The sequence below is a fragment of the Nymphalis io genome, chromosome 15 (assembly GCF_905147045.1).
Source record: "Nymphalis io chromosome 15, ilAglIoxx1.1, whole genome shotgun sequence".
NCBI classification, from domain to species: Eukaryota; Metazoa; Arthropoda; class Insecta; order Lepidoptera; family Nymphalidae; genus Nymphalis; species Nymphalis io.
The window spans coordinates 11,295,318-11,309,652 of record NC_065902.1 but is presented as its reverse complement, the minus strand read 5'-3'; the positions used below and the strand labels follow the sequence as shown (position 1 = coordinate 11,309,652).

Here is a 14,335-nt window from a genome sequence, read left to right as displayed (position 1 = left end):
CAAATCATCACATATTTTACCGCCAAATAGCAATATTATGTATTGTTGTGTTCCGGTTTGAAGATTGAATGAGCTAGTGTAATTACAGGCGCAAGAGACACCATCTTAGTTCCAAAGGTTGGTGGCACATTGACGTTGCAAGGAATGTTTAAAATTTCTCGCAGTCTTTAAGCTATGATGAGTTACTGTCCATTTGTCTATCTGCCTATTTATTTTAAATAAAAAACGAAACTAACCACAAAAACTGGCACAAATCAACTGAATTCGACTATTTACAAGATTCTTTCGTGTTTATTTTAATCCTAAACTTAATATGACTATTCATATATAGCGTATTCTAAATAAACATGAAAACACGTTACCCGTAACTCTCTCAACACTTAAACCCTAAAGCAAATATCATACGGAAATCCTAACCGAAAAATCCACTTCAGAACCCGTTATTGGGTGGAATGGTGCCACAAAATACGATTCGGCAGTTGAAACGATTTAGGCCCGTCCATTTGCCAGGTTTATAGGTTATCTATTCGATTGGACTGGACCTCAAATGAGCGGATTGTGGGCGAATCGATTCATTAGATTGATGATTCGGTTTTTGCTAAAACTAGCTGAATTTTTAACGTCATTTTCATTGATGGGATAATTTTCAAGCGATTGTAACTTCGAAGATAATTTTGTTGTTTTAGAAGTATGGAGATTTTTGACAGCTTTTTGCTGTCAAATAAGAGTGTCATACTTTTAAACTTTATCTTCACAAATCCAGTTAGTTTATAATGCTGTATATTTTAGAAGTTTATCACTGAATTTGTAGGTATATAATAAAAAAGGACAGAAGTGCCATTTGAAGTAATTTAGGTAAAACAGTATTAGAGATTAATATAACTAGGATTATTTAGCTCCATAAAGATAATTTTAAATGAAGTATTTCATCTGTAATAATAACCGTTTGCGAACGAGTTATTAACAATTATCATTTGTATTTTTTTCTTGCCACATTAAAATTATTTCATCATCGATATGCAATAAATAAAAGCTTTTGAAGAATAAAATGGTTATAATCAGTGGTAGCTCTCAATTTTGTTCACCCTCAAGTTTAATGGTAATTAATTTAGCAAAATTAGTTCTCAAATTATATTTATTAATGCATTTTATATACCAATTAGCGCAAAGAGCGTAATTTACAGCTCGTTGAGAGCTATTACAGTGTACACTTCTGTTGATGGTTTAACTGTTAAAATTATTGTTTTACTTGTTACTGCTGTGAAAATAGAGTTAGTTGATTCAGAGTAGGAAATATTGGTTTAAAGTATTATGTATGTATATATAGTTATTATATATATATATAGTAATTTTATTTTCTAAGGAATCAAAAACCACTCATAAGCCTGTTATAAAATTGTTAATAAATGCGAATTACTTTGTTTTTTCCGACACATCACTTAATATTCACTAAATATTCATTTTAACGAATAAATGTTAAAACAACGAATTAAAATGCTACTCGGCTCCATTAAATTACTTGACTAATATTGCATTATTATTTATAATGTTATAATGAGTTGACTAGACGAGAATGCTTTTGGATTTTTGGCTTCTTCATGATTTATAAATAATTGAAATTGCATACAAATAACATTATTGTGTAAGCACACGAAACCATACTTTTTATATATAAAATATTATATTATATTTTTTGGAAATCGAATCCTTAAATTCTTTTTTAAACTTTTAAAAATATTTCAATCATTCGAAACATCGTTGGAATTTTGAACATCGTGAATTTTTTTTATGCTTACAATCACTTTGCGAGGCTAGTCCGTCCTGAGCGGTGTTCAGAATAAAAATTTGAAAGTATAATATTTGTGGTCAAAGTTCCCTCTTGCATAGCCAAACTAATACGTGGTCGGATCGCGTACGTTGAATAATATATTCAGTTGTGGTCGTTGAGAGCTTTGTATGGTTCAAGGTATGATTTTTTACAATTATTTATGGAAGATATAGTTTATCTATGAATCGCTGTTTTCAATACTTGTGGGACTTAAACATTTTATATGAAAAAAATATGTAGGATACGTAGAAAATACTTCCAAAATAAAAAATAAGTTTTAAAATATTGTTTTTATAAGGACGAAATGCATAATATCTATAACAATATTTTAGAACGATAGCTTGAATAGACTTTACTGGTGGTAAATCTTTGTGAAAGCATACCTGGGTATGTAACAGCATAAGTTATTCTACCGCCAAACACCATTAATTTGTAATGCTTTGTTTCGAATTGAAGGCTAACCAGTGTAATTACAGGCACAAGGGTATAACAACTAAGATCACATGGTTAGCATTTGAAGGTGAAAGGAGGTTTATATATCTTGCAATATCAGTGTCTGACCAGTAAAGCTTCACATCTTTCACTTTGATTGTAAGAAAGATCAGAGGGTTTTAGTTAATTTTGTTTTACACAATTGTTTCACAGTTTCAAATATTCTTTCCTGACCTATCTTTACAGTCTTATATTGGTGTTTAAATTAAGCAAGAAAGAATAGTAAAAATAACAAGAAACAAAAGTAAAAAAATGTATTCAGTTAACACTTAGAGCAATATCTTAATTTACAAACGAATGTGTTAAATGGGTGAGTATCAAATTGTAAGCAAATGCATTGGAGTGTGAAAGAGAGAGAGATAAAAGTATGTCTAAAAAAGTAAAATCTCTTCGACAGAATATTTGAAAAAAATAAATAGTTACAGGTAATATAAAACAAAGTATGCTCAAAAACCATATAATTGTGACCAATTTAACTTTTAACCTCCAATAGTCGTTGCTAGAACATTAAGAACCAAATTTTATGTGTAACTTAAACGTTTTTTTTCTTAATTTACAGTGCATCTACGGATGCTACGTCCATTCAGCCATCCTGCCGACATTCCATCGAAGATGTTACTGGCTATTACAGGTAAATATCTTTTTAAGGTTTTATATAAAATGAATGACCTTCTTGAATAAATTTAAATACGTATGTACGTGTATGTAATATGTACGTACGTACGTGTATATATTTAAATGATAAGTATTATTTCGTTATCGTTATATTAAATATAATATAAAAGAAAATTACTAATCTAACATAGAGCATCAAGGTTTATCGGAAGAGGTCGTATATTGGGATCTTTTTATATTTTATCTGTACAATTAACAAAATAAACAAGCCATATTATATCTTTGGTTATCCCTCACTCACCAATTCATTCATTCTCCTTATGGTGTAAGGTGGTCGATGTAATGACACGAGCGACAACTTAAGCCTCAACTTGACAGCGCATTGTTAATGCATGTTATGCCTCTGCTCCTGGTAGTTCCAATGCGCTGTGTAAGTTATTATGACCGTAACTTATATTGGCACCAAAGTATGTCTTTAGAAGATAAAGATTATCGTCAATATTAACATCGTTATATAGACTCATATATACTCTTTTATTGTTCACTCGTACAGGAAATGTAGAAGGAATTATTATCATAATAAACACGCTACTACTTTGAATCGGTTTTATCGCTTAATAGCAATTCCTTCAGACAACCATATGATTAGAGATTTGATATTGGAAGGTGCGTTCGAATTACTTAAAAGGTTTTTTAAGTGTTATGAAATATTTATTTACTAACAAAATAAAAAAGAACAATAAAAAATTACAAAAATAATTATAAGAAATAATAGGTTACATTATAATTTAAAAGCAGTGACGTCACATATAAGATAGCCAGTCAGGTTATGTTTATAAATTGAAATCCTAAAATCTTAAAAGTTCTCGGATTCATGGTTCAATACTTGAAATGGTTCAATACTTGTAAGGCGGTCGCTGAAAATTGTTTCAACCGCCTTACAAAGTAATGACGCTATTATGGCACTTTATGTATATGCAATGTGGTAACAAAACATTGCTAATTTATTCTAGATTTAGAAACATCCATGAAAATAGCATTTGTCAAAAAGATTTTTCAAATATATTCTCTTTTTATAAAACTCTTTTTTCGTTTTCAACATCAAAGAAAAATCTCAGTGATATGGCGAGTTGTGTCCAAATTGGCGGAATAACTCCGACTTGTAAAGGAACGTCGAAGGCTTAATTTGATTTCAATGCTCTCGATTCTAGCTTTGAATTTGAGCGCTTATGCATCGGTGTCGTGATGTTCTTTGTAATTTTACGAATAAATTCTAAAGTCACCGATATATAATAAAACAAATGCAATTACTATCTATCGGTACCGTTTACGTTAAAAAAAATTAAATGAATATAATAAAAATAAAAAATAAAATCTAGAAATTAAGTTAACGAAATTCAATTGATAGTAAAAATGAAATAAAATTTATATTTAAAAAAAATCAGTCGTGAGCATTTTATTTACGGTATAACCATGATGGTACCTTCTTATCCATCTAACCAGGATGGACCTTCAAGGTCATATAAGATTTTGTAAAAGTTTAATGTCTATATATCCACTAAATTTATGCAAATAACTTGATCTTTTATTCTTAATTTAATGCCATAAAAGTCGGTATACTCGTGAAATATATTACAAATAAAACAGAATGAAGGAATTAAAAAGTCCACGCAAGTCAAAGAGAGGCTTAACTATTAATACGATAAAGTTGAATATGATGCAAGTTTTATAACATACTATATATAATGTGGTTCTGTTTCACTCGTACTGTACATACAGTCAAGATGCGTCTATTCTAAAGGTCGACCTCTAATAGGATTTAGTAATAATGTCACACATAACGTAGTTTACTGGAATAATCCAGTTTCAATACCGGTTGTAACTGGAATCCGGTAATACTGAATAAGCCTTTCGGTAACATCGGAAGTGACCTCTAATACCGTATACCGGTATGATTTATCAAATATGAGGAATATTATCGAAAATGATAGTCACGGGACTAGATTCATACATTTTAAATGCGACTGCGCCATCTAGAATTATAAAGATTAAAAAAGTGGCATCGGCAACGAAATTATGTTTGAAAATTTTACTTTACTTGGTGTAAGCCTATTTTTGTATGTACCATCCACTTATCAGAATTATAAGTCGAACAGCCATACTTTGTATTGCTGTGTTCCGGTTTGAAGAGTGAGCCAGTGTAATTAAAGGCAAAGGGACATAACATCATAGTTCCCAAGATTTGTGGTGGATTGACGATATAAGGGAATGGTTAATATTTCTTACAGTGTCAATGTTTACGGGTGGTGGTGGTTACCATCAGGTAGTCCATTTGCCCGTCTACTTATTTATTTTATACAAAAATATTACATCGAATCATTGTCATGTATTCTGTTAAGATATATTTTCAATATTTAAAAGAGACTGTTTTATTAGATTACTCTTACAAATACGAATATTTATTACACTATTAATAAAGCAACAAAAATATGCATAAACTGTCTGAAGAATTAGTTTTTAAAACGAAGTTAAAGTAAATTAAGGACCTACGGACACTTCCCACTACTGGGCTTAGGTCTTTTTTGACGAGACGGTTTGGAGCTGATTTTAACCGTAACCGTAACAGCCTGTGAATGTCCCACTGCTGGGCTAAAGGCCTCCTCTCCTCTTTTTGAGGAGAAGGTTTGGAGCTTACTCCACCACGCTGCTCCAATGCGGGTTGGTAGAATTCACATGTGGCACAATTTCAGTGAAATTAGACACATGCAGGTTTTCTCACGATGTTTTCCTTCACCGTAAAGCACGAGATGAATTATAATCACAAATTAAGCACATGAAAATTCAGTGGTGCTTGCCCGGGTTTGAAACCACGATCATCGGTTAAGATTCACGTGTTCTTACCCCAGGGCCATCTCGGTTGATTTTAACGCACTGCTCCAATGCGGATTGGTATACCCATATAGCAGATTAATCATCGGTAAAGAACCACATGTTAAAAACGCTGAGTAATTATGGCTCAAAAAGCTAATGATACGTACAAAATAAAAATATGCAAAGGTGTAATTCATATGCGCTATATCCCTTCCAAAATATTCCAGTTCAACGGACAAAAAGTACACTCGCAGATGTAAGTGTTATAACACACGTCACAAGTATTGACACCTGTTACACTGAACACTCGGGTGCAATGATGCAATCAGAAATTCAATTACCCGTCGACATTTTGGCGTGAAATCTAAACCTACCGCGGGTTTAATGGTATTTCCGAACGGCATTTTATAATGGCGGTCAGTGCGTCTTTACCATTAATGTATACCTAATATAATATATTGTTATAGGCATTTGGGTAGAGAAGGATTTGTTCAGAAATTATTTGAACTGTGATAGAATTTCTATTTATTGTGTATTGTACGTTCATTTAAGAACATTAGTAACAACTTTCTTGTCGGAATCTATTCGTATATAAATTGCAAAGAAGTGTTAGATTTTTATCAATAAAATCCTGTGAAATAAAACAAAGGTGTTCGAATAAGGTATACTTTGATTTAATTTTAATTTCATTTGATTAAGAAATTTACTATACTCGAAGAAGGTTTATTTTCGATTGACATTATTTTTATTTAACTAAGAGATTCGAGTATAACTAAGCATGTTTAAAATTACGTGATAATTCCGAAGTATAACATAGTTATAGTAACTAAGCGAATTCACTTTTATATATATATAAAGGGATTATGCAAACTTGGAGGCAACTTCGGTAAACTTCTTAAATTGATAACTTTATCGATTCGATTCGGAATTTTCCGATCGTCTGTGATATATTCTCATTTCTAACGCTGATAAATTGATGACAATCTATTTAAAGCTTGCGTTAAACCAGCGCTTGCGAAGTTGAATTATATTCCTTTGATTTTGTTTAATGAAAAATTATATTTCTAATTTAGATTTTGTATAACTGTATCTAATTAAAATTTTCTATATATCTTGGACATGTTCGAGAAAATATCGCTAAGCATGCGTGTTAATATTCAGTTATCTTTGACATTTATAAGTATTTGTATTTCTTTTATTTCTGAAATTCATTTAAACGCTAAATAAATAAAATTAATATGATGAATATAACCCGCTCGTTTGTAATATTATGGGCTTAATTTAAATTTATTTTTGCTTAACAAATAAAATAAACGCTGACTATAGCCATTAGCTCGAAAGTACAACAAAATAAACTAAAATGTTAAAACGTTTTAATTATTTCAAAGAAAGTTTTAATTGAACAATATATTTAATTACTAACAATACCTAATCAGCTATTCTTAGTAGTAAAATAAGGCTTTTTAATTATAAATACAGGTCCGGTTCTAATTATATTAATGGGACATAAACCTCTTTATATTATTATAATACTAGCAAAGACCGCGGCTTTCCCAGCGTTGAATTCGGTTCGTGATGAAGTCTTCAAAATATTTAGCTATTTTAACGTACATTATATGTATTGGATATATTTATATACATATAAAACATATTTAAATTATCAGGTAGCATCGGTAATCTAATAAGCGTAATATAATGGACAAGAACGTATGTGAAGTTTAAATATTTGATAAGCTCAATCGATTTTGATGAAATAAAGATTAAACGGTACCTTGGAATATTCCTTATAATAAATCAATATTTGTAATTCTTAGCAGTTTTGAAGATAACCAAGAATAAACAGACAGATAAAACAAATGATTGTTTTCGTTTTAGTAACTCACAAAAACACAGAAATCACAGAAAACACTTAAATTTTATTTACTTGTATAGATGTATATAGATGAGTTATTATATTCGGCGCACTTGCCTATTATCGCACGGTGACGTTGTTTCATCATTTAGTTTTAATCAATACCAAAATAAATTTGTTAAATACACTGATTCTATTTTCGAAGTATGGACTGTTCTATAAAATGAATCACAATTGTAACAAAACATATCGAGCAATACAGGCACAGTAACAGCCTGTGAATGTCCCACTGCTGAGCTAAGGCCTCCTCTCCCTTTTGAGGAGAGGGTTTGGAGCTTATTCCACCACGCTGCTCCAATGCGGGTTGGTGGAATACACATGTCTAATTTCAATGAAATTAGACACGTGCAGGTTTCCTCACGATGTTTTCCTTCACCGCCAAGCACGAGATGAATTATAATCACAAATTAAGCACATGATAATTCAGTGGTGCTTGCCCGGGTTTTGAACCCACGATCGTCAGTTAAGATTCACGCGTTCTAACCACTAGGCCATCTCGGCTTTTACTTTTTTAATACAGGCACATGACCGAAAATATCCATTAGAAAAAAATATTTTGCTTAAAATGAGAGTGATTATATAATATTATATGCTTAGTTTCATTATAATTCAACCAAGACATAAAGATGTAATTGTAATGTAATTGATAGAATAGGTAGGCGGCAGAGCATATGGGCCACCTGATGGCAAGTAGTCACCAACGCCCATAGATATTGGCATTGTAAAAAATGTTAACCATCGCTTATATCGTCAATACGCCACCAATCTTTGGAACTAAAATGTTATGTCCCTTGTGCCTGTAATATACTGGCTCACTCACCCTTCAAACCGGAACACAACAATACCAAGTGCTGCTGTTTTGCAGTAGAATATCTGATGAATGGGTGGTACCTACCCAGACGGACTTGCACAGAGCCCTACCACCAGAGCAATTATAATTTTTAAATGATTGAACTGTAAAAATATTGACTATATTCCTCGCTTCGTTGATGATTCGATCAATGGTTGATGATACAATAACATTACAATATTAATATTGTTGTACCATTATTATCACTATATTATACCGTAGTAAGCAGTGTTGTTATAAATACATATTGTGAAGTATATTTAAGGCAAATAACGAACAATATATTTTAGAAACTTTGTCTTTATAGCAATTTTCACTTTTTATCATAAATATAAATAAATTGCAACTCTAACTTGATAACTGGATGAACGTTAAACAATGAAATCTATAAAGATTAAGGGGTGGCTGAAATATTTAATTTCAGATTATTTATTTATCGTTTTATTAAGAATATAAATATTTTTTTTTCAAATAATTTCAAATGAAACAATCAACTTAGATTCAAATAAAAAAATAAATAAATACGTAGACTAAAGTAAAGTACAGGAATACTTGCAATTACTTTGATTTTATAAACGTTACTTTTAATTTAAACTTTTTGGACAATATTAAGAACAATTTGAGAACGATTCTATATGTAACGTTTGAATGAACCATTCAGACTTCCAAAATTGTTCTTCTGTCACATGTGAATTGCGCGCGCTTTAATTTTTTTTATTATCAATCATAAGTTCTAAGGTTTCAAACATTAATTAATTCTATTTTTAAATAATATCACAGTTAGTTCGTATCTAATGTAAACATGTGTAATACCTGCCCAGGTATATTCTGAACAACTATTTATAATTATAAAATAGATAGGCGGACGGGCAAAATTTATGGTAGGTTACTATCACCCTTACGCATTAGCGCTGTAAGAAATATTAACCAGTACTTGGGCTACCAATCTTGAGATCTAAGATGTTATGTCTCTTGCACCTGTAGTTACACTGGCTCACTAACTCTTCAAACTGAAACTCGATAATACTAAATATTACTGTTTGGCGGTATAATGTGTGATGTGTGGGTAGTAACCAGACATCACACATTATTACGACCGAGTAAATCTTTATCATTTAGATCGACTAAATCGACTAAAGCTCCTGTATTTTCAAATAAATACAAAACGCATATATATGTATCCATGTATATTTGTTGCGTAGTTATTGAACAATAACAATAAATATTGTTAAATATTTATAACATTCAAATAGACTATCCGAATATTATATATAGTCCGCAGGGAAATCGGTTCGAAACCGGGTCAGTTCATACAGAAGTTTTTTTATTAACAAATAATGAAAATTGATTTAGAATGAAAGTTGGTAATGGTATATAATATGAGATTTTTTTTTAATAAGTTTATTTAATAACTGTTTAGAAGTTGAAAATTGTCGTTTCACGCCCTAACGCGTAGTTTATCGTTAATGAAACAGTTTTGTTTTGAATTTTGAATTGTTTGGCGATAGAATATGTGATTAGTGGGAGGTACAACCTAGACGTGCTTGCACAAAGTCATACCACAAATACTAGATATATACTAGAGCAGTCTAAGCTTTCAATAGTTTAAAATCTATTCTGGATCCTTTAAACGCACATTCGTCACAGTTTTATCCATCAAATAATAATTGTCTTTTTAATATTAGTGACAAAAATTATATAATTACCTTAAGTTGTCATCAAAACTTGATGTCATTCTCGATACTGTAATATGAAGTCTAATTGAGCGAATTAGACTTCATATTCGAAGTCATTAAAAAAAGTGACTTCAACTGAAATATAAATACGATGTTATAGAATGTACCAAACATGAATACAACAAAAATTTTACCAAAAACTAGGTCAAAATAATCGCGGTCACCTTGCAAAGCAGTGTCATTTTCGTACTATTTACAACAAATTATCATTTTAGCGGCGAGTTAATGAAAAACCACAATATCTACAATAAAGCACACGTGCCGAGTGGCAACCCTGTCCAGCGGCCATTACATAAATAATTCCGCCATGTTTATTGCCGCCATTTTGAAGACAAATGGATAGTTATTACGGCGCACTCCGTTTTACATTCGGTCTTTCGCGCTAAAAATTAAAATATTGTGTATTACTTATTTTGCGTTGTTTAACTGCGTGAGAGTCGATTTAGAGGTTGTTATGGGGTGTCGGGGCGGGTTTATTCTCAGAATTCCTAGTTTTTTCTCTCCGTTTTTAACCTCGGGGTTTATGAGCCCGTACTTTGCTCGTTATATGCGTTCCGTTTCGTTATGAATGGTGCTTGCATTAAATCTCTTCACATCACTAAACATCGGAGCGGGAACGCTTTAATATTTTTTTATTCGCTTGTATCGTATATTTTATTTGTTGTTTTTTGTTTCTTAAAAGAGATTGCGCAAGGGATTTAATTTATTAATATCTAGTTTCTCTAGGTTTTCCTTTTTTTAAATTTTAAATTGGACTAAAAATGCATTGAGTTGGGTACTTTGGGTCATGGATATATTATGACTTGAATCAAATAATTCTTATTGTTCATTGATTGCAAGTTTTTTTCTCTTAATAATATCAATATTATTAAATAATTTAAATTATATTTAAATAAATAAATATGTGACAGAGATATATCGAAATACAGAATATACCTTCATGCACGAGACAACTACATGATTTTATAAGCTTTTTATTTATCTTGCTATGTTAGTTAGTTTGTCAAGGTCTCTCTTGAAATCTTAAAATTAGAACCACTTCCTCTGATCCTTAGGAGTTGAAATGTTACAAGTCTGTTCATCGCCGATGACAATTCATTCTTTTGGTAATTAGACGCCAGACGAACTTCTTCCTTCCTTTAAATTTCTAAATTATATTATTATAAATAGAAAATTTTGGACTTGTAAAATCATAGCCTGTTCGGATTAGTATCGCCAATCTTCGTATCTCTAACATCACTAAAGCATTTAATTTTTGTTTTTAAGCATTGTTTTAAAGAAACAAGTTAAAGTAGTTTTGACGCAAAAGTCTAGACTTGTAAGCCGCTAACCAATATACTTCCTTCTACAAAGCTGCAAAGTATTGCCTTGAACGAAGTTCACTTATCTACTTTATTACAAGGGGTTGTGTCCAATATTCACTTACTTTGATTCACCGTAGGAGCCTTTTTAAAATAAAAATATTCTCTATATTTTTTCATATCATAAGATAATTTGGTTGAACGTGTTATACGCGCACAAATATAAACGGTGTTGGAGTATAATACATTATAGTTTTTATCATTGTCGTTGTTGTTTATCAATTGGTCTTGATCGTGGTTACTTATTCCTTCAAGTTTTGCTTCATCTGATATTTGCATACTATTAACTTATTATTATCAATAAAAGTCGAAAATACTAATAAGTAATAAATGAGCTAATTCATTAGTTATTATTATTATTGATAACGATTATTACAAAAAAAAAAAAATTACAGTTTTCTTCGATATGTAATGACAGTTTGATGAACACTTTTATGTATTTCAATTTCAGAACCCTGACATAGTCCTGGTACACTACTTGAACGTGCCATACCCAGATGATAATAAGCTCGCAACCGTGGCTCCCAGCCTCGCGCTATGGGCTGACAAGAAGGAATGGACTAAGGATGAACTTGTCAGCCAGCTGAAACCAATGTGTAAGTAATATAGTTTAAATTGTAGCGTTACAAATATACCCAGGGATTAGAGAACCTGAACGTAATTTGAAATTGCGGGTTATATTCTTAATTTACGTTTACAAATACCGCGGTCATCGATGAAGGAAAACGTCATGAGGAAACCTGAGAATTTTATCCAACGACCTGTATTCAAGTAGCGTATTAATTTGAACCCGCAAGCAATAAGCTTCAATCCTTTCCCTCTAGAGGAGAGTAGGCAGTATCTCATCAAGGGACTGTTAAATATGCACATTATGAATCTACAAATCATATGTCGATGATTTTCCTACATGAAAACCACGCAATATAAAGATTGGTGCAATATGAAGAAGGTGAACGTGGTTTGTTTGAAGGCTCTACTCTCAAAAAAAAATTGCATTAGATAGCCAGTTTATTGAAAAAGGTTACAACCTAAGGGGCAGAGCAGTAAAGTGTAACGTGGATGAAATCACATAGCAATATTAAATATTGCACATATGTTGTTTATTTTTTTTTATCTTAGTTATTTTTTAGGACTTGTCAATTTAGGCGTTAGCTACATAATACTTCAACTTATGAAATACACAGATCATTCATAAAATGTCGTACAACAATACTTTGAGTAGCACCTACATTAATATAATTAACATTATAGGTTGCTATGCTAATTAATGATAAAGATTAACTACTAATTTCCTTTGCTGGATCTTTTCATTCATTACATTCCAAATCGGTTACTAAACATTTTTAATATTTTCTAAGTGCCTGTTTACCTGGCTTTGTGCAGGCCCGTCTGGGTGGGTACCACCCACTCAGTGAGCCGGTGTAATTACAGGCACAATGGACATTACATTTCAGTTCCCAAGGTTGGTAGCGCATTGGCGATGTAGGGAATGATTATTATTTCTTACATCGCCAAAGTCTATGGGCAGTGGTGACCACTTACCATCAGGTGCCCCAGTTGCTTGTCCGCCTGCCTATAAAAAATAAAAAAAGTGCTTGTAAAATCTCACTGGATTAAGTTTAAATTTTTAAATTATAATTAAGTCACGAACATAATATCAGATATGGGAGTTTCTCAGCGCATTCTATATTTGCTATTAGTAATATATAAATAATGGGTACTTAGCCAAACTAAAGCTTATGCAAATACAGGAAAATTGTTTAACGATTTAGTATCAGTATGCCGAACTGCTTGTCTGTTTATAAGATACTTTCGTGAGTGGAAATAACTAACTATTTTACAACAACTAAAACGATATATAATACTTGACGAATAGCTTACTTGTAGAGATTATACATACATTACCAATATAATCTTGCTAAATTACTTTTCAAGCCTTCGATTTTATAGTATATACGAAATAAATAAATAGCCGCTGACTAGCATACGTTGCTTAATATAACGCCCCTTTAAGTTATTTTGTAAGCAATTAACTGATTGGATTAGCGTGTCACGTGTACGTTAATGTTAGAACATTAAAAATCTTCATGCACATTTCAACAATTATAATATGATGTTCCGACTCAAAAGATGTTTCATATGCGAAAGCATAAAATACGAAAAAGCATTTAGTAGATATAGGATAATATAAGCATTAAAGTAATATAGAAATATGAGCTGTTATTGCGCTTTAATTATCAGTTAAAGTTTAAATGGATTTTCATAGAAAATTTACCCTCAATGAATTTAACTATTCTTGTCGGAGCGCAAGTTTAATCAAATAGTTGTCTGGTGCCGTTCATAAATGTTAAGTACTGAAAATTAAAACGCAACAAGCAAAGTTCGCCCTTTCATTGAATATTTATGAAGAGGGAGGGTGATAAAATAATTACTCTATTAATACTGATCCTAATTTATGTAGATCATAACGGCTATGAATTTGCTCGAGCTCGATGTTAATTATTTTATTGTTTTTTTTTTAACATTTAAATCAATCTCGTGGTATTTCGTTATTAGCGTTTTACACTTCTGGTATAATAACATTTTTTTTTCTTTTCAGTCTTCAGCGAAGATGAATCTGATCTTAATAGCGATTTGGAAATATCGGTAGGTATTTCCAAATTTACATCA

General features: G+C 31.3%; 1 protein-coding gene across 3 annotated transcripts in view; it reads left to right on the top strand.

Annotated features, from left to right (window-relative positions):
* The window catches only part of LOC126773770 (calmodulin-binding transcription activator 2), a 74,094-nt gene that overhangs the window by 48,396 nt on the left and 11,363 nt on the right, over positions 1-14,335 (top strand). For all 3 annotated transcript variants that reach the window (XM_050494916.1, XM_050494915.1, XM_050494914.1), the window contains exons 3-5: positions 2,880-2,951; positions 12,117-12,261; positions 14,265-14,311. In XM_050494916.1, coding sequence (XP_050350873.1) covers positions 2,880-2,951; positions 12,117-12,261; positions 14,265-14,311 — 264 coding nt within the window. The remainder of the gene's footprint in view (positions 1-2,879; positions 2,952-12,116; positions 12,262-14,264; positions 14,312-14,335) is intronic.